Source organism: Labrus mixtus, chromosome 8 (assembly GCF_963584025.1).
Source record: "Labrus mixtus chromosome 8, fLabMix1.1, whole genome shotgun sequence".
NCBI lineage: Eukaryota > Metazoa > Chordata > Actinopteri > Labriformes > Labridae > Labrus > Labrus mixtus.
Window position 1 is genome coordinate 2,481,339 of NC_083619.1, and position 25,853 is coordinate 2,507,191.

At 42.8% G+C, this 25,853-nt stretch overlaps 1 protein-coding gene across 1 annotated transcript in view; it reads left to right on the top strand.

Annotated features, from left to right (window-relative positions):
• Window positions 1–25,853, top strand: part of cdh6 (cadherin 6) — an 86,031-nt gene that overhangs the window by 37,279 nt on the left and 22,899 nt on the right. Inside the window, exons 3-7 of the mRNA XM_061043781.1 lie at window positions 3,320–3,614; window positions 3,697–3,816; window positions 6,015–6,188; window positions 20,908–21,095; window positions 23,323–23,573. Of these exons, the coding sequence (XP_060899764.1) occupies window positions 3,320–3,614; window positions 3,697–3,816; window positions 6,015–6,188; window positions 20,908–21,095; window positions 23,323–23,573 (1,028 nt within the window). The remainder of the gene's footprint in view (window positions 1–3,319; window positions 3,615–3,696; window positions 3,817–6,014; window positions 6,189–20,907; window positions 21,096–23,322; window positions 23,574–25,853) is intronic.

Here is a 25,853-nt window from a genome sequence, read left to right on the forward strand (position 1 = left end):
GTGCACTCTGACCTTTCAGCTGACACTGTGACATGCCTGTGAGTACGAGTGCATATGGTGATGTTTGCGATGTAAAACAGAATGTGTCTTTAGTTAAAATGGCTGCAATGTGCTTCTAATTCTGATAGATAGCCAATTGCATTTTCCATTACGCTACAGATAGCATCAAGCTATATGTCATGTGAATCCCCAGTGCCCATGCATGTAGATATCAGGACGTGTGATATCAGGTGTTAACTGGCTGTTTGGTGTGAGGCGTTGCTGTTTTTACTACAGCAACTTACAACACATACGACACAACGATGAACTGACACAGAGGGACAGAGACTAAATAGACATAGGGGTAATCAGACACAGGTGAGGACAATCAGTGCAATCACACTGGATGGAAACACACAGAGGCAGGACAAGAAACACTGAGGACAACTACAAAATAAATCATGAAACACTAAGACACACAGAGAATTCAAGAAAGTAACATAACCACTAGAACAAAGAAACACAAGGATAAGAAACTACAAAATAAAACAGGAAACACTAAAGACTAAACTATGAAACATTAAGACAAAAACACTCAAGGGAAACAATAACCACAAGGAAACCTGAACTTTGAAATAGACAAAATACAAACTAAAGACTGAATCATGACACAAAGTGCAACAAAATGAGTCCTCAACAGGAAGCTATACTCTCTGTTTTCTAGTTTAACAGATTCTCAGTGATCACACGTCCATCTCTCGACAATCTGTCACATCCAGAAGGCTGTTACAAATATAATCTTCGTCTGTGCCATGGTTTACACACCGCATCATTCTAATTACATACCTGCGTGGACTATAATCAAAATGATATTCAAAATAGTTCATGTCTGCCTGTGGGAAACAAGAGCAGGTTTCATCAAACAGCATATCCATCATGAAACAGGTAGAATCAGGCTGACAAAAGGAAAATATTAAAAACCTCACATAAATCCAGCCAGAGCCTCTGAGAGCAGCTTCCACAGGTGGGAACACACACACACACACACACACACACACACACACACACACACACACACACAAAATCAAAGGCTTCACCCTAACACCTGGCCTGGAGCTGGAGGAGTGAAATAAGAATGAAGGCATGAGAGGTGAACAATGATCCACAGGAGGGGGAGAGACACAGACAGGAGAGAGAGAGAGAGCATGCAGGTCATCTGTGCAGGTACGAGAGAGGACGAGCAGCAGAACTCAGGGCACATCCGATAGATGTGGACTCCTTCAGGCACAACACAAACTCTACTTTCTGCTCCTTGTTCTTCCTTCAGAAGATTCTTGTTTTGTCTCTCAGCCTTGAGCTCTGTCTTTGTTTTGTCTTTCTGTCGTTGCTCATCTTTTGCCACCGTCTTATATAAACCTGTCACTGTGATCCACTCATCTGTCCGCCCTTTTACCCCTCCCTCCGTGTACCATCGGAGGCTCCTTACTAACAAAGATATGTGGAAACTACATCAGAGAGTTTAAATTTAAACAGGCTGAAGTGAACCTGAAAACCTGTTCAAACAATCAAAACTACATTTACATAACTCCATGCTCAATGCTAAAAGCTCTGGATGCAAAGTGAAGTTCAGAGAGCTTCTCTTTCGTCTCTTTTTTTTTTTTTTTAAATGAGCCTGTTTTAATCAACTTTTCCTCAGGGTACAGATTCAATCGATATGAATTTCTGATGATACTCAAAGAGTTGGGTGCTTTCACACTGTGAATTTCCCCTGAACATTACCTGCTGAGTTCACACATTGGCTCATCCCGAATTCTTGCGAAAATATTTTGAAGGGACCGGCAGGAGAAAAATGCGTCCCTTTTTCATTTCCACCTGCAGCTCACCTCAAAGATTTCTGGAATCTCGTTTCAAATGTGTGCCAGTGATTAGTGCATAATATGTGAAGATATCCTTAATGACTATCTCTCTCAAACATTTAGCACCTCCTCCACCCTACTGAATACTATTCATTAACAGTATAAATAGGCTGTGGCTCAGTTGGTACAGTCGGCTGTCTTTCTACCAAAAAGGTCGGGGGTTCGATCCCCAGCTCCTGCAGCAACATGTCCGATGTGTCCTTGGGAAACACACTTAACCCAAAGTTTCCCCCGCTGCTTTGTCATATGAATGTGTATGAATGGATGAGTTAATACTGATGGACTCTTTACTCAGCAGCCTCTACCATCAGTGTGTGAACGTGTATGAATGGATGAGTTAATACTGATGGAGTCTTTACTCAGCAGCCTCTACCATCAGTGTGTGAATGTGTATGAATGGATGAGTTAATACTGATGGACTCTTTACTCAGCAGCCTCTACCATCAGTGTTTGAATGTGTATGAATGGATGAGTTAATACTGATGGACTCTTTACTCAGCGGCCTCTACCATCAGTGTGTGAATGTGTGTGAATGGATGAGTTAATACTGATGGACTCTTTACTCAGCGGCCTCTACCATCAGTGTGTGAATGTGTATGAATGGATGAGTTAATACTGATGGACTCTTTACTCAGCAGCCTCTACCATCAGTGTGTGAATGTGTATGAATGTATGAGTTAATACTGATGGACCCTTTACTCAGCAGCCTCTACCATCAGTGTGTGAATGTGTATGAATGGATGAGTTAATACTGATGGACCCTTTACTCAGCAGCCTCTACCATCAGTGTGTGAATGTGTATGAATGGATGAGTTAATACTGATGGACACTTTACTCAGCAGTCTCTACCATCAGTGTGTGAATGTGTATGAATGGATGAGTTAATACTGATGGACTTTTTACTCAGCAGCCTCTACCATCAGTGTGTGAATGTATATGAATGGATGAGTTAATACTGATGGACTCTTTAGTCAGCAGCCTCTACCATCAGTGTGTGAATGTATATGAATGGATGAGTTAATACTGATGGACTCTTTAGTCAGCAGCCTCTGCCATCAGTGTGTGAATGTGGATGTGTGACCTGCGGGAGTAGTCAGAAGATGAAGTGAAGTTCATTTACAATTTACCATAATACATACTTGTGTTATTGAAAGACACAGAAATTTTAAAATGTGTCTCATCTAATTAATTTCTGGTTATGTAAATTATTTCTAGCAGACACGCTGAGGAGTGACTGGTATGCATGATAAAATAACAAAATCCTCACTTAGTGTGCTGGAAACAGTGAGCTGTATCACTGCCAGCTGATGGATTTATGTTCCCTGAAAGATCGAGATTTATTTCCTTGTATGTCACACGCTGTTGACCGATGTTATGATGAGAGGAAGTTAACCAGTTCTTTATTTTGATGTGTTGACCTGCAGCTCCAGTCGGACCAGGACCACGGAAACGGTCAAGTGAAGTACGTTTTGTCCGGAGAGGGGGCGGGCACCATCTTTGTCCTTGACGAGAACAACGGTGACCTGCACGCCACTCGCCGTCTGGACCGAGAGGAGAAGTCGTTTTACATCCTCAAGGCCACGGTGACCAACAAACAAACGGGAATCAAGCTGGAGCCGGAGACCGAGTTCACTGTCAAACTCCACGACATCAACGACAACGAGCCCCAGTTCGACAAAGAGGTTTACACGGGCAGCGTGCCCGAGGGCTCGGATATTGGTGAGACTTGAACTGTGCCTTGTCTTTAATAAGTGATGAAAGCATTGAGGGGATAAACTGAATGTTTTTATGTGTCTCTCAGGTACGTCGGTCATCCAGGTGACAGCCACAGATGCTGATGACAGTATGTATGGAAGCAGTGCTAAACTGGTGTACAGCATCAGCCAGGGTCACCCGTACTTCTCTGTGGACCCAAACACAGGTACGTTACCACGTTCACTGTATCACTTACACTCCAACATGATTAACATTAGTTACAAAACAATCTCATAAACTGAAGATATTGTAAATCCTTTTATAAAATAAACCCTCAGGAACAATCCTTCAGCACATCATTTGTGTCTGATCGCCGACTCTGAACAATTAAAATAAACTTCATTGTTCCTGCAACCGACCGGCACCTGAGAGCGTAGGCTGGCTGTGCACGGCGTGCCCGCTTGATTATGTGAAAATAAACTATTAGGACGGGGACGGGTTGTTAGTTCAGCTCTGACCATCTTCGATGTGTAGGAAAAGTTGAGGTGATTGAACAAAATGAAACTTGTATTTTTAAAATTTTTATGATGTTTGGAGCGTGAATTCAATCCCCAGAAGTAAAACGCTAACGTTATGCTACAAGCTAACTACACCTTGGTCGCAAGCGTCAACACCATTGTGCCTCAGGATGTCTCTGACAAGCTAACCAGCAGTTTTGACTAGCTAGCAAAACAATAGCCTAATAAAATGTTTATTAAACTCAAAAATGAAACCTACAGGAGATCCTGTGTCTAATTGTTACTTCAAGCAGAGATGATGACGTTTAATGTCCCCAACAAACGCACTGTACTTTCATTTAGCCAACTGTTAGCAACCACCTTAAGGACACTCTTTTGTTTGTGTAACCTTATTTCAGGCGTCTAACCACCAACCTATTAAAAAAACCTGAGTTTGAGACAAACGACCCCATGGTGCTAAAATGCTAACTTACTTCCTGGTTCCAGGATGTATTTCTGTGGCGCCCCATAATGAGCCAGGTCTCACTTGGATGGACTAACCTGGATGAATAAAGGTTAAATAAATAAATTAGATGTTATCTCAATCTGTGACAGGCGTCATCTGTCAATCAAAAAGATGGTTTTAGTCACGTCCTTTATATTTGTTCTCTACGGAGAAAAGTGGCAGGGAAGATGAGGGAAAATCGGACTCAAGGCGGAGCAACAGGTTTTTAATAATACATCCACAATGTTTCCCTCTATGCAACCGGGGGGTAGTGGTCTTTTTCTAAGGGAGGAGGTTCTCTAAGAAACAGGCCTTAAGACAGTTTCAATAATAAGATGAACTGATTTATAATTTAACATCTACGTTTGCATAATCCTAACTCATCTCAAATTTAAACCCTAACAGCAAACTTACATCATGTTCATTAACCTTTTAGTCATTCAGAGTTTTGGGATCATTCTTCATCACAGGGAATGATATTTAACAGATAATTTAAAAAGGAATATGGGAGGGGGGGGAAAGCAAACCCAAATCATCTCATCGTACACCACAAACAATACAGCCTTTGTTCATCTCCGTCACTCTTCTCTGAAAAGATGAAGTGGCTGTTTCACTGCCAACAACATAAATTAAATTAGCATTTTTGAAAAGGTAGCTCATATTATCCCAGGTTTACAAAAAAAGGTGCCCACTGCTGTCTGCACCCACATAATCAGATAAAGAATCAAACTTGAAAACCAGCTGTAACATGCAGCTGTCTCTATAAGAAATCCATGTAATCTGAAATCAGCTGCTTTTCTTTGAGCTTTAAAGGTCACATATCCTCCTCCTCTTCAACCAGTTTAAATAAGTCAGAGCTCCTCAAAACAAGTTTCTTGTTCTAAATCCACTCTGATCCTGTATTTGATCATCTATAAATCCCTCTATTTCAGCCTTGCTCAGAACAGGCTGTTTCTGTGTCTGTACCTTTAAATATGTAAATGAGCTGTGTCTGACCACGGCCCCTCTCTGGAAGGGCTTGGGTGTCTCTGTCTTTCTCGCTCCATGTCCTATTGTTTACGGTGAGAAGGCAGACTCAGAGGGCAGAAGAAACACCTAGCTGTGGGAGTGTCACCCACTTGGGGGAGGAGTTACTGCCCTTTGTGATGTCATGAAGGGAAAATCTCCAAACGGCCTGTTTGAGCACTCATTTTCTGAAAAGTGGAGCAGGCAGAAGATGGAGAGGATGGACTTTTCTCATCATTGGGGGGTTTGTAGACAGACTAGAGACACATGTTAGAGTTAGAGGAACATGGTGAATAATATGTGACCTTTGAAAACGTAGCATTTAGTCAGATGTTGGTCAAAGAGGAGCTGTTGATGAAGACTGATCAGTGTGTGGAGAGAAAATCAAGAGAAGGATTTTGTGTTGTTTCTGTTCAGGAGTGATCCGGACCGCCCTGGGTCCTAGGGACATGGACCGCGAGCAGAGGGAGCACTACCAGGTGGTGATCGAGGCTAAAGACATGGCCGGGCAGAGAGGGGGGCTCACAGGGTCCACCATGGTCAACATCTCCCTCACCGACGTCAACGACAACCCGCCTCAATTCACCCAAAGTAAGACAGCTGCACTCACACAGGATTGTAGGGTTTAGGATCAAAAAGGGGGCCAGGATGCCGTTGTTTTCTGTCATATGTTAAATGTGAATCGCTTATAGTCAGGATTAAATGCTCGTAGTCGTGGAGGGTAAAGTTTCTTTCTGATTTCAGTTAGCATCGGCTCTTAACTTCACATCGAACATCAGGATGTGGAAATGTCAGAGAGTTTCTATCCACTAATCAAACGAGCCCTCAGGAATAAATAAGGAGTTTCTCTTTTTTTAATGAGAAAAGTTTTATTGATTTATTTCCAGGGTAATAAAACTCTGGTTTCTGAGTGTGAAGCTAACTGTTGGTTTTCAATTACACAGAGTGCAAAGAGAGCCAAACAACTTTTCAAAGTCAATCAGACTATTTCTCTTCGCTGATTTCACTGCATCACAACTTTTTCATGCTCTGACAGCTGCTGCGGGAAGTCTTTGAAGCTGTGCTAGTTCAAGTTGAATCAGCCTGTTTGCTGTCAGTCCAAAACTTCACACAACAAAAAACAGAAATCTCAGTTGATATGCTGAAGTTTAAGAGGCCGTGTTTCCAAAAGGCTTTTACTGCTTTCTGCAGTCATTCATAAGAGGGCTTCATGCAATACAAGCAAGAGAAGTGCGTCAGCCTGAACTCATCTGTGGGGTCGGGTTTATGGTGTGTTCAGGTCAAGAACAGCACAAAGACAGATTTCAGCCAACGTGTGACTAGCTTTTTACCATTACTGTTTGTTTGTTGATGAGGGAGGGGTCACAGACACTGGACTCCGGGCCTTAGTCACTAAGAATGAATTACGGCCGCTAATAGCTCCGAACATTGTGCACCATTTGCTCCCTCTATCTGCTCCGTCTCAAGATCTACTTCACAAAGCATGAAGCTCGAATGATACTCAAGCACAAACACGCCCATATATGGTCGTCCTGCTCCGTTCACTTTGCTCTTGTTTTTTGTCTAAATGTGAAGAGAAGCTGTCGGCACCTTCCCTCTGCGCAGAGCTGAGCTGTAATGCTGACGGAGCTGTTTTGTTCACATAAAGATGATGAGCTGTGAGGTGCAGGAAACTTTTTCAGGGTTTATTTTGATGCCTGACTTGAAAACTGTAGTTTGAGTTTCACCGTTTTGAACAAAACTTCTTCTCTGAATGGAGCCAGAAAGAACCCGACTGATTCAGCCTCATGGTTATATTAATAACAGCTGTGCCAAAGTCATATTTACAGATTTTACATCCAGATATCTTTTTTGAAAGGGGCTGTTAATGAATGATAATGGCTCACCGGTGCACAGAGACTGCTTATGTTCTAGGTGCATTTTGGCTATGCTTTGTTAATTAGACGGTGTCTTTTTGATTCCTTTTCACCGTTCACAGATAAAAATAGTTTCTCACAAACTCTCTAAGTCATTGTGTCCATCACAGCAGGAGTGGCGTTCACTCTCATCGTGTCGATCTATTCACAGTCCAGCTCTGACTGCTGCGTCCCACGTGCAGCTGTGCTTGTTCTTCCGGGGGAATTAAACAGCCGAAAGCCTTCTTAATTAATTCAACTTAATTAATCCTTAATCACAGGAGCAGTCTCACTGTAAACACGAGGGTTTGCACCCTGCTGTGTTTCATTAGTCAGGGGGAGAAACACTCTGATGCATTGTCTGTTAATTAAACATGTGATATGTATATTTGATCGTCCGGACATGCACTGATCTGTGCTGCAGATTCTGATTATTTCAATGATTGATGACTCTGGAGATTCTTTCTGATGAATCTGAGTCTGTGATGTGTCCAGGGAACACTCTGACCTACAGTCCATAATCTAAACACAGATATAAAACAGAGAAAAGTAGAACATCATTCAGTTTTAAAGTTTAAGCTCAGTCAATGTATGACATTTTAAAAACTGATGAGTCATTTTGGATCCACCACAAGATGTCTGTTAGATCAAGTCATTACAGTTGAGTGGCCTTTTTTTTCTTTTCACCTGTTAGAAGAGACTTTCCCAGGAAGACTGCAGAGAGCCTCATGCCACTGATTCCCATGGCAACAGAGCCCACTGTCGTCACCAGTAATGCATCAGTTAATATGTTTCATTTATCAGAGCTGATGTTCAAAGTAAATAAAGACTCACCCTTCCCTTCATGGCTTTCTCTATTAGTGTACATGTTTTGAAACCTGGGCTCTATTTTTTTTTTTTTTTTTTTTTTTGATTTAAAAACGAAAAGATTTAACCATAAATGTTTGGGATCATTCTGGTAGATTGCTTCAGTCTGCAGTAATGAAGCTTTCATTCTAAGTGTTTGAAGAAGAAGAGGCCTTGAAGTCCTAGTCCTAGGGTTCAGGAGTGTAACGACAAGAGGATGGCAGGCATGGCTGTTCCCAGATGTTTCCCAGCCAAGTCAGCCTGGCGGTTCTGGAACAGCTCTTTTCCTACACAAAAGGAGCAAGACACAAGAAGCTCACGGGTGGTGGTGGACGCAGGTCAAGCCTCCTGCTGGATATGGAGGAAAGCTGGAAGCCAAAGGAGCAGCTGGGAGCAGAGAGTGTTGTGATTAAGAGTGGACACACTCAGTGATGGTTGGGTACCACCTGATGACATCTGCTCCCAGCCGATGGCTTACTGGTGCCTCGTAGGTATCCAAAGATTACAGAACAGAAAGGATGCCAACAAAGAGATGTGTTTGTCAAAGTATGAAAAAAACAAAAAGAGCATTTTCATTACATTACATTTCTTCTTTTAAGCCACCAGACCTGAGCACTGTTTTAAAGGGTTACTTTGGATCGTACATAAGGATGATATTTAAGTCCCTCCTGGATCTGTGTGAATTAACTATGCACATGCTGTTGTCCGTGTTCGGTTGCTCTGATTGGCCCAAACTTTGTAGAAAAGTGACATAACGTCTTCTAGATTATGCAGAGTAACAGGAGCTCTGTCTCTGGGTAAAAGATGTTGCGGGTGAACTTTTAAAATGTCACAGTGAGTGTAGACAGGATGCTGGCGAGGCAGGCACACACTACCCCGAGGCCTCTCAGCCTCTCGGGCTTCAAAGGTTTACTGTGTGGATATTAGCTTGTGGTAATTCAATGAAATATACATTTGTTTGGGAATATCCTCTAATGCACATCTTAACCTGAAATACAAGCAACTCAAAGTTGCCTCTGCATTTTATTTCATTTTGAGTGTCTCAGTTGCTTCATATTTAATTATTCATTTATTAGAATACTGCAAACAGTTCTTAAGTCTGCATGGTGGAATCACAGGATTCTTTAACCGTGCTCCTCTTATTGTTTTGTTTGTTTGTCACCAGTATCTAATAAGAAGGGAATAAGAACCAGTGAGGCTATGCTATCACCTCCTTACAGTCACCCAGTGGCGGCTGGTGTGTTGATCTTCAGGGCAGCAAACAGTATCTCACAGATGGACTGGACTGTGTTTGTTAGCATAATGCTAACACATGCTGGAAAATTCCAGTAACCGGCTAACAGAATTAGCCTCAAATATAGGTTCTTTTAACATAGGTAACAATCGGTTTTACTTAACATTAACAACAAAACATCACATACACTCGTACTTAGAGGCACACGTTTTTTTCAAGTCTGTGGAGACAAACTGTAAAAACTGCTGACTCATGCTAATCTGGTCTGCTGCTCTGATCCGTCTTTAAAAACAGTCAATGCTCTGATCCAGTGACACTGAATGACTCGCTCTTCATTTCTCAGTTCTCTCATGGACCAGTCCCTCTGCTGCCTACTTTTGGCTGGTGGTGTGTAACTTACTTACTGCCCTTTATGCCTACTGGCATGTAGGGCAGCAACAAAGGATCGCCACTCCTGTCTGTTTTGGGCGAGCTTTTGGATAAAACTCCAGGTCTGTTTCATGTCTTTCAGTTCTTTCTCCACTGTTCGACGCCAGGTTTCTTTGGGTTGTCCTCTCTTTCGTTTGCCTTCAGGTGTCCAGTGTAGGGCGGTTCTAGTAATGTAATCCTGTTCTTTTCGCATGATGTGTCCAATCCATCTCCACCGCCTTCTTTTTATGATGGTCTCTATACTTTCTTGGTTGGTCCGAGCAAGTAATTGCTGGTTGGAGATGGTGTTAGGCCAAAAGATACGTAGGATTTTTCTGAGGTTTCTTGTGTGGAATGCCGAGAGCTTGGAAAGGTCTTTCTCTGTCATCCTCCAGCATTCGGAGCTGTATAGTAAGGTGGAGAGAACACAGCTCTGGTACAACTTGAGTTTGGTGTTGATGCTGTACTTCTGTTCATCATTCTGAATGTGTTTCTTGCCTTGTTGAGTCGGCTTTTGATGTCATTGCCTGTTCCTCCATCATATCTAACGGTGCTTCCTAGATATGAAAACTCTTCTGTTGTAGGTATATTTACTCCATTTATTTGTATAGGTGGGGGATTTTGTGTGTTTAAGGTCATCACCTCTGTTTTCTTCAGGCTTATGTTCAGTCCTATTTGTTGTGCAAATCTGTTGACACGGGATGTTTTTTCTTGCATATGTTGGTGGGTATGGGAAACCAGTGCCAAGTCGTCTGCAAAGTCTAGGTCTTCAAGTGTTGTAAATAGTGTCCATCTGATGCCTCTAGGTTGATCTTCGGTTGTTCTTTGCATCACCCAGTCTATGACAGTATTGAAGAGTAATGCTGACATCACGCATCCTTGCCTCACTCCAGTCTTGACTTCAAAAGTGTGGTTGCTGTTTCCTACTTGGCATGTGAAGTTGGTGTAAAAACCATGATGATGAGGATGATTTCTTGTGGAATCCCATACAAACCTAGAATGCGCCATAAACTGTCCCTGTGGATGCTGTCAAATGCTTTCTCGAAGTCTACAAAGTTGAAATATAGCTGTCTTTGCCATTCTGTGCACTGCTCTGTGATGTTGCGCAGAGTAAAAATCTGGTCGGCACACCCTCTTCCTTTCCGAAATCCTGCTTGCTCTCTTCTGAGCTGCTTGTCTATTGCATCTGAAATTCTTTGTATGATGATTTTTGCAAGTATTTTGCTTGGAATTGACAAAAGGGTAATTCCACGCCAGTTGTCACAGTTTTTTAGGGAACCTTTCTTGTGGATCTTTACGATTACACCCTTTGACCAATCGTTTGGTATCGTCTTCCCCTCCCATATGGATGTGAAGAGTGGTTTGAGCAGTTTTGCTGAAAGTTCTGGATGTACTTTGAACAGTTCTGCTTTCAGGTTGTCTTGCCCGGGGGCTTTTCCATTTTTGAGTGATTTGATAGCTGACACAATTTATTTTTCTTCTGGTGGTGTAGTATTAACATCAAGGGCAGTCTCAGGTTCCTGTATCTCTGCTTCTGCTGTTAGTGGGGGTCTGTTTAGGACCTCGCTGAAGTGTTCTGCCCACCTTGCCTCTACTTCTGCCTCTGATGTAAGAGTTCGCCCTTGTTTGTCAGTGATCGGCGTATCTATAGCTCTATGGTACCTACCGCAGACTATTTTGGTAATTTTATATACCTTACCTTGCTCTCCCTTGTTTGCTGCTTCTTCTGCCTGGTCTGCAAGACTGTTTATATAATTTCTCTTGTTTTCTCTTGCCATCCTCTTAACTGTTCTGTCGGTTTCACTATATTGTTGCTTGTATTTATCTTTAATCCTCTCTGACTTGGCTTCCATTAATTTCTTCTTAAGGGCTCTCCTATCTGCTATGACTTTCCAGGTGTCTGCTGTAATCCACTCTTTTCTGTTCCTTTGCTTTAATCCAAGGCAGACTTCACTGCTATTGGAGTAAGCGATTTTGATCTGTTCCCATTTCATGTTGGCATCATCAGGTCCTTTTTGTGTATTGTCATTCGTGTCTGTCAGAACTTGGAATCTGTTTTTCAGCTGTAGTATAAAAGCGGCCTTCACTTTGGGGTCATGTAATTTCTCCACATCAAAATGTTGCTGTCCTATTGTCTTCTGCCCGGCTCTCCTTAATTTTAACTTCAGCACTGCTGGGACTAAGTGATGGTCACTGCCGACATCAGCTCCTCTCCTGACTCTGACATCCAAGAGTGATCGTCTCCAGGTGCCATTGATCATTAGATGGTCTATCTGGTTCCTGTCTCTTCCATTGGGGGAACACCAGGTGAGTTTGTGGATGTCGCAATGTGGGAATAGGGTACCTCCGATGACAAGGTCGTAAGTGGTACATAACTCTAACAGCCTCTCTCCGTTTTCATTCATGATGCCGCAGCCCTCTCTCCCGATGGCCCTGTCATAATTTTGGTTATTGCTGCCTACTTTTGCATTTAAATCACCCATTATTATCTTTATATCATGTTGTGGAGTTTCTTCTAATTCGGCTTGAAGCTGGTCATAGAATATGTCCTTGGTTATTTCATCACTGTCATTTGTTGGTGCATAGCATTGGATGATTGTGATGTTAATGTGTTTCCCCCACAATCTGACTTTCATGAGTCTGCTGTTTACAGGTTTCCATTCCATCAGACACTTCTCCATTCCTTTTCTAAGGACGATGGCTACCCCTTCATGATGTTGGTTGTCATCTCTTCCAGAGTACAGGACGGTCTCTCCTGTGTTGGTTTTGTGTCTGCCTGTTCCTGTCCACCTACTCTCACTTATTCCGAGAATATGCAGGTTGTAATTTCTCATTTCTGCTGTGACTTGAGCAAGTTTATTTGTTTGGTACAAGGTTCGCACATTCCAGAATCCAATTCTGGTCTTGCATTTTGTGTTGAGGGCACCCACCTTCCTGTCAGTAGCTTCCTTAAGGCTTTCACTACTGACATTCATTCTAATTTCTTTCGATAACTCTGGAGGCCCATTGTACACAGTAGTGTTTTTTTCCTTTGTTGCTGTTTTTTCTACGGGACTGGGTTGTTAGCCCTGTGCCCAACCCCCAACCTGGAGGACCAGTGGATTGCACTTTGTCAGACCTCTATCCCTTGACCTGACCGACTTGGGTGACCCTACCAGGAGCCTAAGCTCCTGTCGGTATAGCTCTTGGGGTCATTGAGGCACGCAAGCCCCCGGACCACAACAAGGTGGCAATCCTTCCAGGAGGGTGGTGTGTAAGGTCATGCATTATGTCTACGCCCTTCAGAGCTCCTCTCTCTCGTATTGAAAAGAAGCACACTTACAACGAGAGTCAATAGAGGAAGCAGACATCCTTCAGCCTTTGGCCTTAAAGTCCCCATTAAACTGAACATCCAGAGTATTTCAGTGTCATTTTCTTCTGAAATGGGATTGAACCAATCACAAGTAAGAAGGCGGGACGTAGTTGGAATGATATTTGATTGGATTGTTTCCTTGGATAAAGCTTAAATCAATAATTAAATCTGATTTCTAGTCTGCTTTTTGGATGTTTCTGTGTAAAAGTTCCCATCAGGCTGAATTCCAGATGGAGCCTGGACACATGAAATGATCGTAGCCTTGCTGTCGGCACCATACCTTTACTCAGAGAGTGTTTGGTTCAAAGCATTTGGCATGTGCTACTCTTGCTTCCTTTTTGACTTTTGGAATAAAAGGAAATGTATTACTGCCGAGTTCCAGGAATCCAAATACATTTTTTTTATTTTAATGATGCACACTTTCAGTGAAATTCTTTCTCTGCATGTCCGCAGGCAGTGTCTTATCTTAACCACATCAGCTCCATGCTCACCGACAGCACAGCAAACCTTAAGTGCAGGCGGTCGACAATCTGTGCGAAGGCAGTTTATTTGAACAGAGAGCAGTACAAATCTGAACAGCAAATCAATAAGTCATGCTCTCAAATTGAAAGAACACACTCTTGGATAAATAAATAAGTGGAATAAATAATTCCAGCAGCAGAATAAGTTCATTTCTGTCTTATGACTAGTTTCTAATTAAGCTGTTAGTTGGGTTGTAAACGCGATGCAAAGGAAGTGAGAAGAGCGGGAGGTCAAGGGGCCTGGATTTCATTTTGCCTTTAGGCTTCATTAAAGTTAACTGTTATATTGTAATCATGTGGAGGCAGTGAACTCTGACACACACTTCACAACATATAAGCAAACAAACAAACACACAAACTCTGTGTCTGGTTAGATATCTGCAGGTACTTTAAGGCCGATTGTCTCGTACCGTGCTCGATCCCGACTGGGTTCAGGGTTAGACGATGAAACTGGCCGTGCTGCGCAGATACGATGGTTTTTAGAGCGTCAGAAGACGTTTAGAATGACGTCATGAAGTGGTCCACTTGCTTATTTGAGCACAGTTCACCTTCACATGTCCTGCAGACCGTACTCGTGAACACAGGAATCGTGCCCTAGACCGCCTCTTCAAGCCCACTTGGGCATGGTACCCGAGTTCACACTGATCAAATGAACCTCACTCGGGTCAAGCAGGTTGCCTGTGTGATACCACCTTAAGTGTTAAAGTATGACAGAGGGCCACACTGAATATTTAATCGATTAAAAGCAGCTCCTTTATTTACCGTATAATATTTAGATTTAGAGTCATCCTTCCCTTCCTTTTCAATTAAATTAAACATAAACTCTAAATGTCTCGCTCTTTGCTCCGAGCAGAGTAAATATTTCAGAACGCCATTATCCCATTTTCTGCAGGATGTTTGTGTTTTCCTCCAAAAGAACAAAAAGCTGCTCTTCTTCAGACCAGTCGTCTGTTCCCACACACACCTCGCCGTCCCCTCTCTGGATACACACACCGCTCATCCCCCTCAAATCTGTGTGTGTGCGTGCGTGTGTGCGTGCTTTATGTTGACTTAAGGCACGCTGTGGCTCAGCTGGTAGAGTCATCGCCTCTCAACCCAGCTGGGCAACATGTCCAATGTGTCCTTGGGCAAGACACTTAACCCTGAACTGCTCCCTCTGCTTCAGTGGCGGTGTATGAATGGGATTAGTTACTTCTGATGGATGATACTACATAACAACCACTACCATCAGTGTGTGAATGTGTGACATGTGGTGTAAAAGAGCTTTGAGTAGTCAGAAGACTAGAAAAGCACTTTACAAGCTCAAGTCCATTTACCATTGACTTTGCAACCTGTTGTACTGAAGTTCAGGTCTTGTCTTGAGGAGGTTCAAACAATGTTTGTAACGCTGCGATTACAAAAAGAAGAACAGCATTATTAGACATTTAAGATGAGAGGTCCCACAACAAGCAGAGTATTTTGAGGAGGGGCGTAATTCAAGTGTTTGGGAGTGGATACACAGTAGTGGGAGGGGCAGAGCGAGGTGTGCTCTAGTTAGTCATGTTATGTGCTTCCTTAACAGAGTTTCATGTAGCTGGGTGGAGGCCTTGAGTGTGCGTGAGGGGAACACTGGATGTTCATAACATCAGTAATATTCAGATACCACAGCCTCTTCAGGGCTCAGTGGGAAGTGAACAGGCATGTAGTGTTGGATTCATTCGTTTCACATCTGCACAAAACTCCTGAACACAAATCCACTCTTAACTCTGACTTTACCAGACGATCTTCCTGCCCGCCCCTCTGCTTCATTTTCCGCCTGAAGTTTGGCTGCGCTGATGTGAGAAAGACGCACGATGAAATGAGAATTCACCTGGAGCGAGTGGGAGGGGGGTGATGACGACAGACTGTCTGCAGGACTGCATGCTCTAATGAACCTGCTATGTTTCCTGTTCTCCACATTGTGAATCGACCTACATGGAGCATTAGTATAAATTCTAAAACTCTCATTATAGCGTCACATATCGGACTCTGTTACTTCATGGGACACTTCTGGGTCGTTTGTTTTACGCCATGTTGTGCCTCCTGAAACCCCTGAGACCCCCCTCCCATCCAACAGTGATAGCTTTTCTCTTTAGCTGTATGTGTGAACAAGTGACTGTGGAAGATTTCAGGGGATAGAAACTTTCTGGTTTCTATTTCAGCAGTGCATGATGTGAAAAAAGCTTTTAGACATTCTGTTTTTTGTTTTCAGTGTTCAAAGTTTAAAGTGAGAATGTGATGAAGATCACGTCATCAGAAGCTGAAATAATAACACCAACATGACCTTCTAATGTTTTTTTACATCCATGATGGGGAAGACGCTTTCAAAGAACTACAGAAAAATGGTGGCGTTGTCATTGTTCTAAGTTGCCAAGACAACATTTCATTGCTGTTACTGTGACTCAACAGCTCTTACATCTGTCACAACCCGTTCTGTGTCGATCTCAGAGGAGTCGATGCTTTCTGACAGTCGAACAGTTTGAACATGGCAACAGCTGCTGCCGCATACATGGCGGCTTTTCATCAGGAGGCCGTGATGGCAAATGGAAGCGTGTGCGTGTGCGTGTGCGTGTGTGTGTGTGTTTCAGTGCCTGTAGCAGTGTACAAGTAGTAAGTAAATTGCTGCTCTGTTGGCCTCGATCTCATCACTCATTCTCTCGTCTAATCCTGGTGAACTGACATGAAGGCAGGACTTCCTCCCTGCCGCTCTCAGCCTTCTAATTGTTTTTCCCTCCTTGCTCTCTCCGTCTCTGCCTCGTTCGATCACAGCCACCGTATCAGCGTCTCCCTCCTCCTCCTCCTTGCCCGGCATTAGCACCCACTCACCCACTGTTTCCTTCTGTTGTTCAGAGTGCAGAACAAGATCAGCCTCAGGTCTCTGAACAGATTGCATGTGGCATTATCATTCTGTTAAAGTCACCACAATTAACACACTAACGCACACGCGCACACGCACACACACGCACACACACACATATGCACACACGCACACCCACACTTGAGTTTCTCCCTCTGTGAGGACAGTTCATCTGTTATATACTTTATATTTCCAATTTGCAAACCCAAACTGAGTCTGATAAGGGTACACACACACACACACACACACACACACACACACCAGTCACACAAACCTTGGCCGGCACATGTCAATTCATTTCAGTTCACAGCAGGACTCCAATCAGTGCTCTTGGTGTCAGAGCCAAGAGGCAACACAATCTCCAACCAGCCAGAAAGAAAAGGGAGAGAAAATGAAATGTGCTGCTTCTCTCTGTGCGTACCTCTGGGCTCTCCCACGTGTTTGTTGCAGTATTTTTCTAGAGATAGGTGTGTGAATCGACTACCCAAAAAGTCTTAGAATAGTAGAAAGAAACCGCTCAGAATGTGTGCACATGCTGTGTGTTTGCAGTGCTCCGGTCTTTAAAGGGAACCATCAGAGACAGCGACATGTGAAGGTGTCGGCTGAGTTCTGAACACCTTCAATCACTCTTTCTTTAAAGTCTAATTAAAATGTTTCTGCTGGCCTCTTGAACCGTCACCTCATGCTGACACCAATCAGGAAACCTTTCTGACTTTAATAATTTTAATTATGCTGGTTATTATTATTTACCCAATCTTTTTAGTTTTCATTATTTCAATGATTTTAATAAGATTCAAAGCATGAACTGTTAGGTCAGTGTAGCATGGACTCTGCTGCTAGAGCTTAAAGAAAAGTCTCCTTCAGTAGGTTTGTTTGTCTGGTTTAGCCTCTTAGTTCGTCGTGGCCACCTAGCGTTTTTTTCTGAGCGCCAGCGTCCTTTTTCCAATTGTTGAATGTGTAGAGCGCATTCTCAGCAGAAAGCAGCCGCCTGGCTGTGTGAGTGGTCAGGCTCGGTCCATTTGGTTTCCTGAAGTCGGCTTCAGGCTGGTTTTGTAAAGGTTTAAAGAGACGTGTGAGACAAAATCATAAACAGAGAAAAATGTTTGTGGTCTGGTTTGTTTGTTTGATTTGATTTGAAATGATTTGATTTTAAATTTGTTAGTTTGAAATGTTGGTGTGGTTTTATTTGTTTGTTGGTTTGACCTCTTTTCGTTTGCTTTGGTCTGGTTTCTTAACTGGCATGTTGTGTTTGTTTGTTTGTTTGTTTATTGAGCCGATAGTCAGAGTTTTTTTTCTGTGTCACTAAGCTGGCTTTCATTTAACCCAGCTAGATCACCATGGTAACGTACTCTTAAAACTCAGTGTGGTGGGGACCTGGTTTAAATCGTCTGTGAAGTGTCAAATGATTGAATGAATTATTAGACGACCTGGGAATGTTCTCCTCTGGGACTATGTTCATTTTAGAATCGATCTTAACGTTATGTTTGTAATGCCTCAGAACAAGGCGTGGAGTTACATGAACACATACCTGTACTGAGAACTACACGCACACACACAAACACCCTGATAGATTTACCAAAACAGTGGCAGGTTGAGCAGTGTGTAGCTTCCAGGGAGTACAACCCCTGCTGTGTCACAGCGGCAAATGATTACACACTTAAGTGGCTTATGTACACCTCTTGATTTGTGTGTGCATGTGTTTGTGTACACTTCATCTCACACATCCTGGAGAAGGGAAGTGGGTTGATGTGAAGCAGCCTCAGGTCCAGATAGCAGAATGATGTCTCATCTGAATTCATGCCGTCGTCTTTCAGGGACTCAAACGAGCTGACTGAAGTGTTAGCACAGGCCTCATCGTTTCTGATGACAAACCTCAGAGCTGGTACTTATTCCAGAGAACAAAAGGAATCACACTTAGACAAAATACATTGAAATGTCTTTTTTAATGATAGTCAGCAGTGGGGAGGGGAGACATTGTCTTGGCGCCGCGCTTCCATCAGCATTTACACAACTTTGTTTCTGCTCCTTTTGTTCCTGCTGTCTGCCTGTCTTTTTCTTGGTTATGAAGTTTTTACAACAACACAGAGATGGTTCTTGGTTCAGCAGTGATGCTGTCATGTGACTCTTTAAAAAAGAGACAAACTTCTCCATGTCTTTGTTTGATTTGATTTTCTCTGATTCACGCTTACAAGAGAGTTCACCTGCTCCATCGCTGACTAACATGAAGGAGAGGATTTATGATTCAGGACCAGTTGAGTCAGTCTGGTGATGTTTGGGCTTTATGTTTAGTCAGGTCTGCTTGTGCAGCTCTTAATCCCAGTGCTCTCACAGGTAACTAACAAAGAAACACAAACACCGGACCACTGAGTGAATAACCCCCAAAAGAAATGTGGACAGGAGAATCAGTAGGAACCATGAGAAGTATTAGAGGAGATAAAGCCCCCTCTGAGGGTTAAAAGGCAGCGACGAGCAGATTACAAGGCAGAGGATCAGTGACACAGTCAGACATTAACACATATTCAAAATAAAAGAGGCAAGAATATAAATCAGAGAGGATTAAACTCCATCACAGCAGCCTCCAGGATCACAAAGCTAGCCTTCCAGACACTTGCAGTCCTCTCAGGGAAGAAGGTTTTATCAGAAGGTGGACATTGTAAATTAGAAGTACAAAAACTTTTAGAATGGCTGCAGCAGATGTCTTCAGCCGGCGGTAGTTAAACAGGCCGTAAGCAATCTTCAGAGGCAATTTGGCCCAATCAAAGTACGTCCTCTAAAAGATGTTTGTTTTTGCCTCTGACAGGCTCAGACTGTTATGTTGAGAGTCTGACAACCTTACAGAAGGACCCTTACAGAAATAGAAGCTTTATATGGTGTGGGGTGTTTATCTTTTTTCAAACCAGAAACGGCCTTTTACATCACTCCCTTCAAAGCCACCAGACTCAGCGGAGAAACATCACAGAACACAGAGGGCCTGGCCTCACAACTCTGCAGTCCTTTAGTTTGTTTGATTTCTTCTTCTCAAGATGCAGAAGAGTACAGGCGTAGTTTGACATTCGACTGTTTGCCATGCTTTGAATAAATATACACAAATAATGGAGACGGCATAAATGCCGCCTTGTCCATAACGTTCATGCACATGGTCAGTCCTTAGCGCCATTGCCAGTTTTCAACACACATAAAGGCCAAGACGAGAAGTCAAGTTAAAGAAGCATGAATTATGCACGACCCCAAGGGCATTTCAAGCTTTTTCAAAGTCTTGGACCCATTTCAAAAATCCTGAGAGTTTTGCTTGAGTAGGTGTGTGTTCCACTCGTTTGCTTTAAGGCGGTCTGTTTCTCCACTTGGTGTTACGATTAAACCAAACATGTCTTGATGTGATCATAGGTCTTTAGTCTTGTCTGATGCAAATTGTGTTGTTTAGTGATGTGACCATTGTCAACGACCAATAGGAGCGGTGTCACCAGCAGCACCAAACATGGCGGGAGGTGAAGTAACGTGCGGCTCTCCTGACTTTGGAAAAGGAGAAGAAAGATGATGAGATGTCCCTCTGACATGTCCTCCTCTTTGTACCACACAGGAGTTGGGAGGGGAAAACGGTGGCCAGAAATTGCTGCAGCCCTATGTTAGCTATAGCTAATAGCTAGTAGCATACTCACAGATGATGAAACCTTGTGACGACCTTTACTCCCTCGAGATGTAAAGAGGAGGCCACGTCACAGAACTCCACAGTTTCTCCTCCTCTTCAGTTTTCTGCTTTAAAGTTGTAGTTGTAAATATCCACCAGGTACATGATGGGAATCTAGTTGTCATCCTGCAGTTTCTTACCCTGCAGGATCCCCAGTCTTTGCAAAATCTTAGGCTGTGATTCAAATGTCTGTGAGTTGCTGACACCTCGTCTTCAGCTGTGAGAGGATGTCAGATGTTAGTCTCTTAAAAGTCTTTGAGTGTATGAAAGGCTTCGTTGATTCTGTAACACCAGCTTTGTTAAATGATGGTGCTTGTTGACAACTTTGCTCAGAACGATGCCATGGTAGAGGCTGCTGGGTAAAGTGTCCATCAGAAGTCATTAATCCATTCATACACATGCAGGTGTGACCTGCGGTGTAAAAGCTCTCTGAGTAGACGAGAAAATAAATATTCAAGCTCAAGTCCATTTACCATTTCTTTCTGTGTTTTCAGGAATTTACCAGTTCAGAGCCTTTGAGTCGTCCAAGTCTGGTACTCCAGTTGGGAGGCTCAAAGCTACCGACAGAGACATCGGGAAGAACGCTGAGATGTACTTCACCATCGTCAGCGGAGACGGCATGGACATGTTCGACATCTCTACCGACAAAGACACTCAGGAAGGCATCATCACCGTCAGCAAGGTGAGACGGAGAAGGACTTCATTGCGGGCTCAGAGTGTGAACCATATTTAAAAACTTAACAAACTAAATCTCTACATGGTGCTTATCAACATGATAGAAAGATATAAGCAGGTCAAATGAACAGCAGAGTTTACTTCCAGTGTTTGTAAAGTCTGACTACATGTGTGGTACGTAAGGGGAAATCTGAAGCACACCTTTAGATGAGCCTGTCTGTTAATTATCTTGATATTCCTCTCACCGCTTTGGTAAAAACCAAATTAATTCTAAAGCTGTGATTCAGCAGATCCCACACTTTCTACTCATAAGGACCCTGCCCACGTAGTCTGTTTTGCACATACTGTTAAATATGCAAAGCCTGGGCATGCTTGACAGATGAAAGAAACCAAATTAAACTTATTCATCTTTACCTTCACATCCCCCCGTCCCAGCCTCTGCAGCAGCCGCTAATACGCAGGACTGAAGCTTTTTATGCTGCTGGATTCTGAAAAATGAATCACAGTGTCCTCGCAGAGTGTCTGTTTACTGATGTGGAATCAGAAGTGATATTTAGAAACTCCTTTGTTCATGTCTGGAAGCTTTGACAAAGAAGTAATGATATTTTGTCAGCTGGAGACGAGCCGAAGAGAATCTGCAGGATTCTTTAAAAGAAGCGGAGACAGCACAGGTGGAGCTGCTGGAGGAAATCTGGAGCTTTTGTTGCATTATTGTGGAAGAAACAGACTTCATCAACACGTTCACTTTGGAAGAACTATCATCATTTATCATCAGATTGGATCCGTCAGCAGCTTAGTTTCATGTTAGAGTTTCCCTGTTACAGCATGTTCTGTTCTTTTCATTCAGACAGACAACAGCTCCAAACGATACAGACGTGTTCTTACTGTACACAGATCCTCCTCACATGAAATCATACGTTACATCAATCCCTCTCTGCATTAAATGATAACCAGGAGTTTGCATCAAACCTGCTGCTGCGTCTTCTTCATGTATGTGCTGTATCAAAGCTCACTGTTCAATGCATGGATTAAAAGTCCTGCATATCAAAATACAAAATAATAGTGAAGTAAACAAGTCAAACTGAGTAAGGATGCTAACTATACTTACATCTTTAAATGGTTTCTTTTCTTCATCTGCGACCATGACACAGGCCTGACGTATGCCTGGTGGCAAATGTTTCCAATCCAACAATTTTTTTTTCCAGTGACATGTTTCAGAGAAGTTAATTTCTACTTTAAAACTAAAATGTGTCGTTTTCATTTCAAGCGATGCTTTGATAACCACAAAATTGTTCATCAGATATGCACTCTGTCCTTAGAAAACATATCCCAGCTTTAATAGATGAGCATATTTACAGTACAGACCTCGTCAGTGAACTATGAGGGCATAAAACAAAAATTATTACTTGTAATCGAGGTCAAATGTTCAATTAATCGTGATATTGATTTGAGGTCATATCACCCAGTCCTACTCCCAATATGGCAGCCAAATTCAGCTGCAAGGTTTCTGGTCTTACGCTCTGTTCTGTCATTGCTGCAGGATCTGAACGAGGGGGTTTAAGATGTTATCTCATCATGATGAGACACCAAACATAAAACTAAGTTCTGCTGCTGCACTAAATGTCTTAAACCATTATTACAAACATGAGTCATCCGTCTGAACTTTTGTTGTGAAAAAATAAAACTCTGTTTGTTCTAAACACTCAACATACTCTCCCGTTTAATGGTTGAAATACTGTTATGGAAAATGGAGGTTTGATAGGTTTTAAGAAAGAAACGACACGTCTGTTTCTAGTTAAGATATTCCATCAAACGATTAGAAAAACAACTCCCATGAAAAGAAGTATCAATCCATCAATCTTTATTTGTAAAGTGCCAATTCATAACTCATTTTATCTCAAGACACTTTACAAAGAGCAGGTAAAAGACCTTTTTCGTTGCTATATTTAAAAAAACTTGACGTTAATCCATCATGAGCACTTAGCAACATTTAGCAAAGTTACAGTGGAAAGAAAAAACTTCCTTTAAGAGGCAGAAATTGTGGGCAGGACCAGACTCATGATGACTCAGCCATCTGCTGAACCTGAGCCAGGGTTTGAACCATGGGATAGAGGTGCAGGAATGTGTTAAAGAACCTTAATGTAAGGTCTTCTTCATGCAGGTCTGGTTTTGGTTTTACCTTCATACACAGCTCTGGTCTTCAGTCTCTCCTGCTTGTCTCTGTGATTCTGCAGCCTTTGGACTTTGAGAAGAAGCCGTCTTACACAGTGGAGATTCAGGTCCAGAACACACAGCTGGACCCGCGCTTTTCCTCAGCCGGCTCCAAAGACATGGCCACGGTTCGGATTGCCGTGGAGGACGTGGACGAGCCGCCGCTGTTCGACAAAGCCAGCTACCTGATGGAGGTGAAGGAGGATGCTGCAGTGGGCGTGGCCGTGGGCTCAGTCAGTGCCATGGATCCCGACGGAGCTCGAAGCATGGTCAAGTAAGGCAAAGAAGGAAGCTCATTTAGATGTTTATGTTGCAGCGATGGAAGCGGGCAAGAGAAGTGGTTCAGATAGAAGTGATTGTACCTGACCTAAAAAGCCTCTGCATGTTTCTAATAAGCTCCACGAGCAGAAACGTGCTCAAACTAGGATCAATATTGGAGATGCTTTTGAAAAATGGAGAGAGGTTAGAACACAGAAAGGTTTACAGACCGATGCAGAGCTGGATAAACACTGAAGCTGCAGTGTCCACCACATGGTGACCTGTGTGAACATCGACTCTAGAGAGGAGGGGGCGGAGGGAGACAGCTCTCTACAATGTTTAGAATTTAGACTGCAGTACCCATTTTAAACACTAGGGGTCAGAGTTACATATGATTCCTTTAAAGCATTAAAAGAATAAGTATTGTTTCTATAGAAACCCTGAACAGACATGCTTTTGTCTGCGATAACAAGAACATTTCTGTTGTTTTTTTGATCTCTAATTATTTATCTCGTTATCTCGAGATAACAACGCTGGTTTCCCTTTGACAACGAGTTAGTTTCTCCTGATCTTAAGAAGACGGGGGAGTAAAGTCGTTATTAAAGGAATACCAGCATTGTTATCCTGAGATAAATAAGTCAAAATCTTTAGAAAACAATCAAAAATGACTCTTTATCACAGGGAAGGGGATCTGCACTAAATGTAGTGATGCATGTCCATTAAGGGCTTCCGTAGTTTCTGCAGTGAAGGGCTACTATTCTTCAAAATGTTCCTATCTTCACTTCCTGTACTTTTAGTTTTAAAGTCTCAGCTGAAGTTGGCTGAAGTCTGACCGTAATTGAACCGTAAATTCTCTCTAGGCTTGCAATGAGATCCTATAGGAATGTGAAAGGAGAGGAGAAATATGAGTCCAGGTAAAGGTTGAAAGAGAAGAGTAATCAGTGTTTGAAATGATAAACCAAGCCATCAGTGTGAAAACTGCTGAGTGCATCTACAACAAGAGAGCTGCACCTCCTGGCTCTATTTAAACGGCCTCTCTGCAGTACTCTTCATTATTGTGACTCTGTGCATTTGGGTAGTTTGAGCTCCGCTGCGCTCCTCTTGGTAATTGTCCATTACTCAAACGTGTCGGGAACATCCTGGGAATTTCGCCGATGTTTACGGAATAACAGTCCTAAAGCCCTCTGTAATTTGCTCTGCGGCGGTGGGTATTGATCAGGATGTTCAAACTTTTTCTCAACTTTCCTGAAGGCCAATTTGAGTTTTAAAACAACAAGGAAAAAGGAGAGAGTAAGGGACTTTGATATGAATGATATAAAAGTGTTGCCACGTTCAGCCAGAGGAGTGTGCGGTGAACCAGAGAGAGACGGCTGAACAGACGTGTGACAGCAGACTTCAGCTCAGCTCGTGTGTCTCTACATTTAAAGCAGCCAACTGATGAGGAACATATTCCAATTAAAACATGCACGGGAGCATGGAGTGCTCTTAAAATTAAGTGTCATAGGGGGCACCCACACACACACACACACACACACACACACACACACACCCTCACACTCGCTCAGACTCAATCCCAATTACCCGTGTGTTTGGGCCTTTGTTACTGTGACTGTTTCATCAATTCTTTTACTGTTGAGTGCTTTCTCATCATGATGGAGCGCTCGTGCTCTCAAACAATATTTGCTTTCATATTCATCTCTCTCATTATGGAAATCAATCATTAAGACCGAACGGTGCATAATTAAGAGCTGATAATAGTGTGACGTTAAACATGGTGGTAGTAAAAAGCGACCCTTGATCGGGAACACTACCTGATGTTCACATGCAGCTCCTGTTCACACAGCGGTGTGCCTCCACTCTGACAGGCAGAAAGCAAAGGCACAGCACTTCCATTATCTATGGAGTGCTGTGAAGCTGTGAATAGCTGCATTCAGCAACTAGTTCAAAAATAGAGATTGCTCTGTGAGCAGTCTGCAGACAGTGGGGGAACAGATTTTCGAGTGGCTCTGATGTGTTGAAAAGGCTACAGTGAGATTGAAAAGAAAGGAGAAGGGCAGAAAGCAGCAGCTTCCAGCCATCACAATCATTTGATTCGACTTGTTACAATATAAACGCTGGCTGTTATCTAACTCTGCAGATCAGTGTTAGTGCTGAACTTCTTTTTAGGTTTCGGTTCACCTCAAGGTTTTAGAGAAGGACAGTCTCACTAAACGATAGTACATGGTGAGTTACTAACTTGTTTTTAACTAACGACCTTACAGCACAACATATAGAGCTGCTGCAACAGTTTAGATTT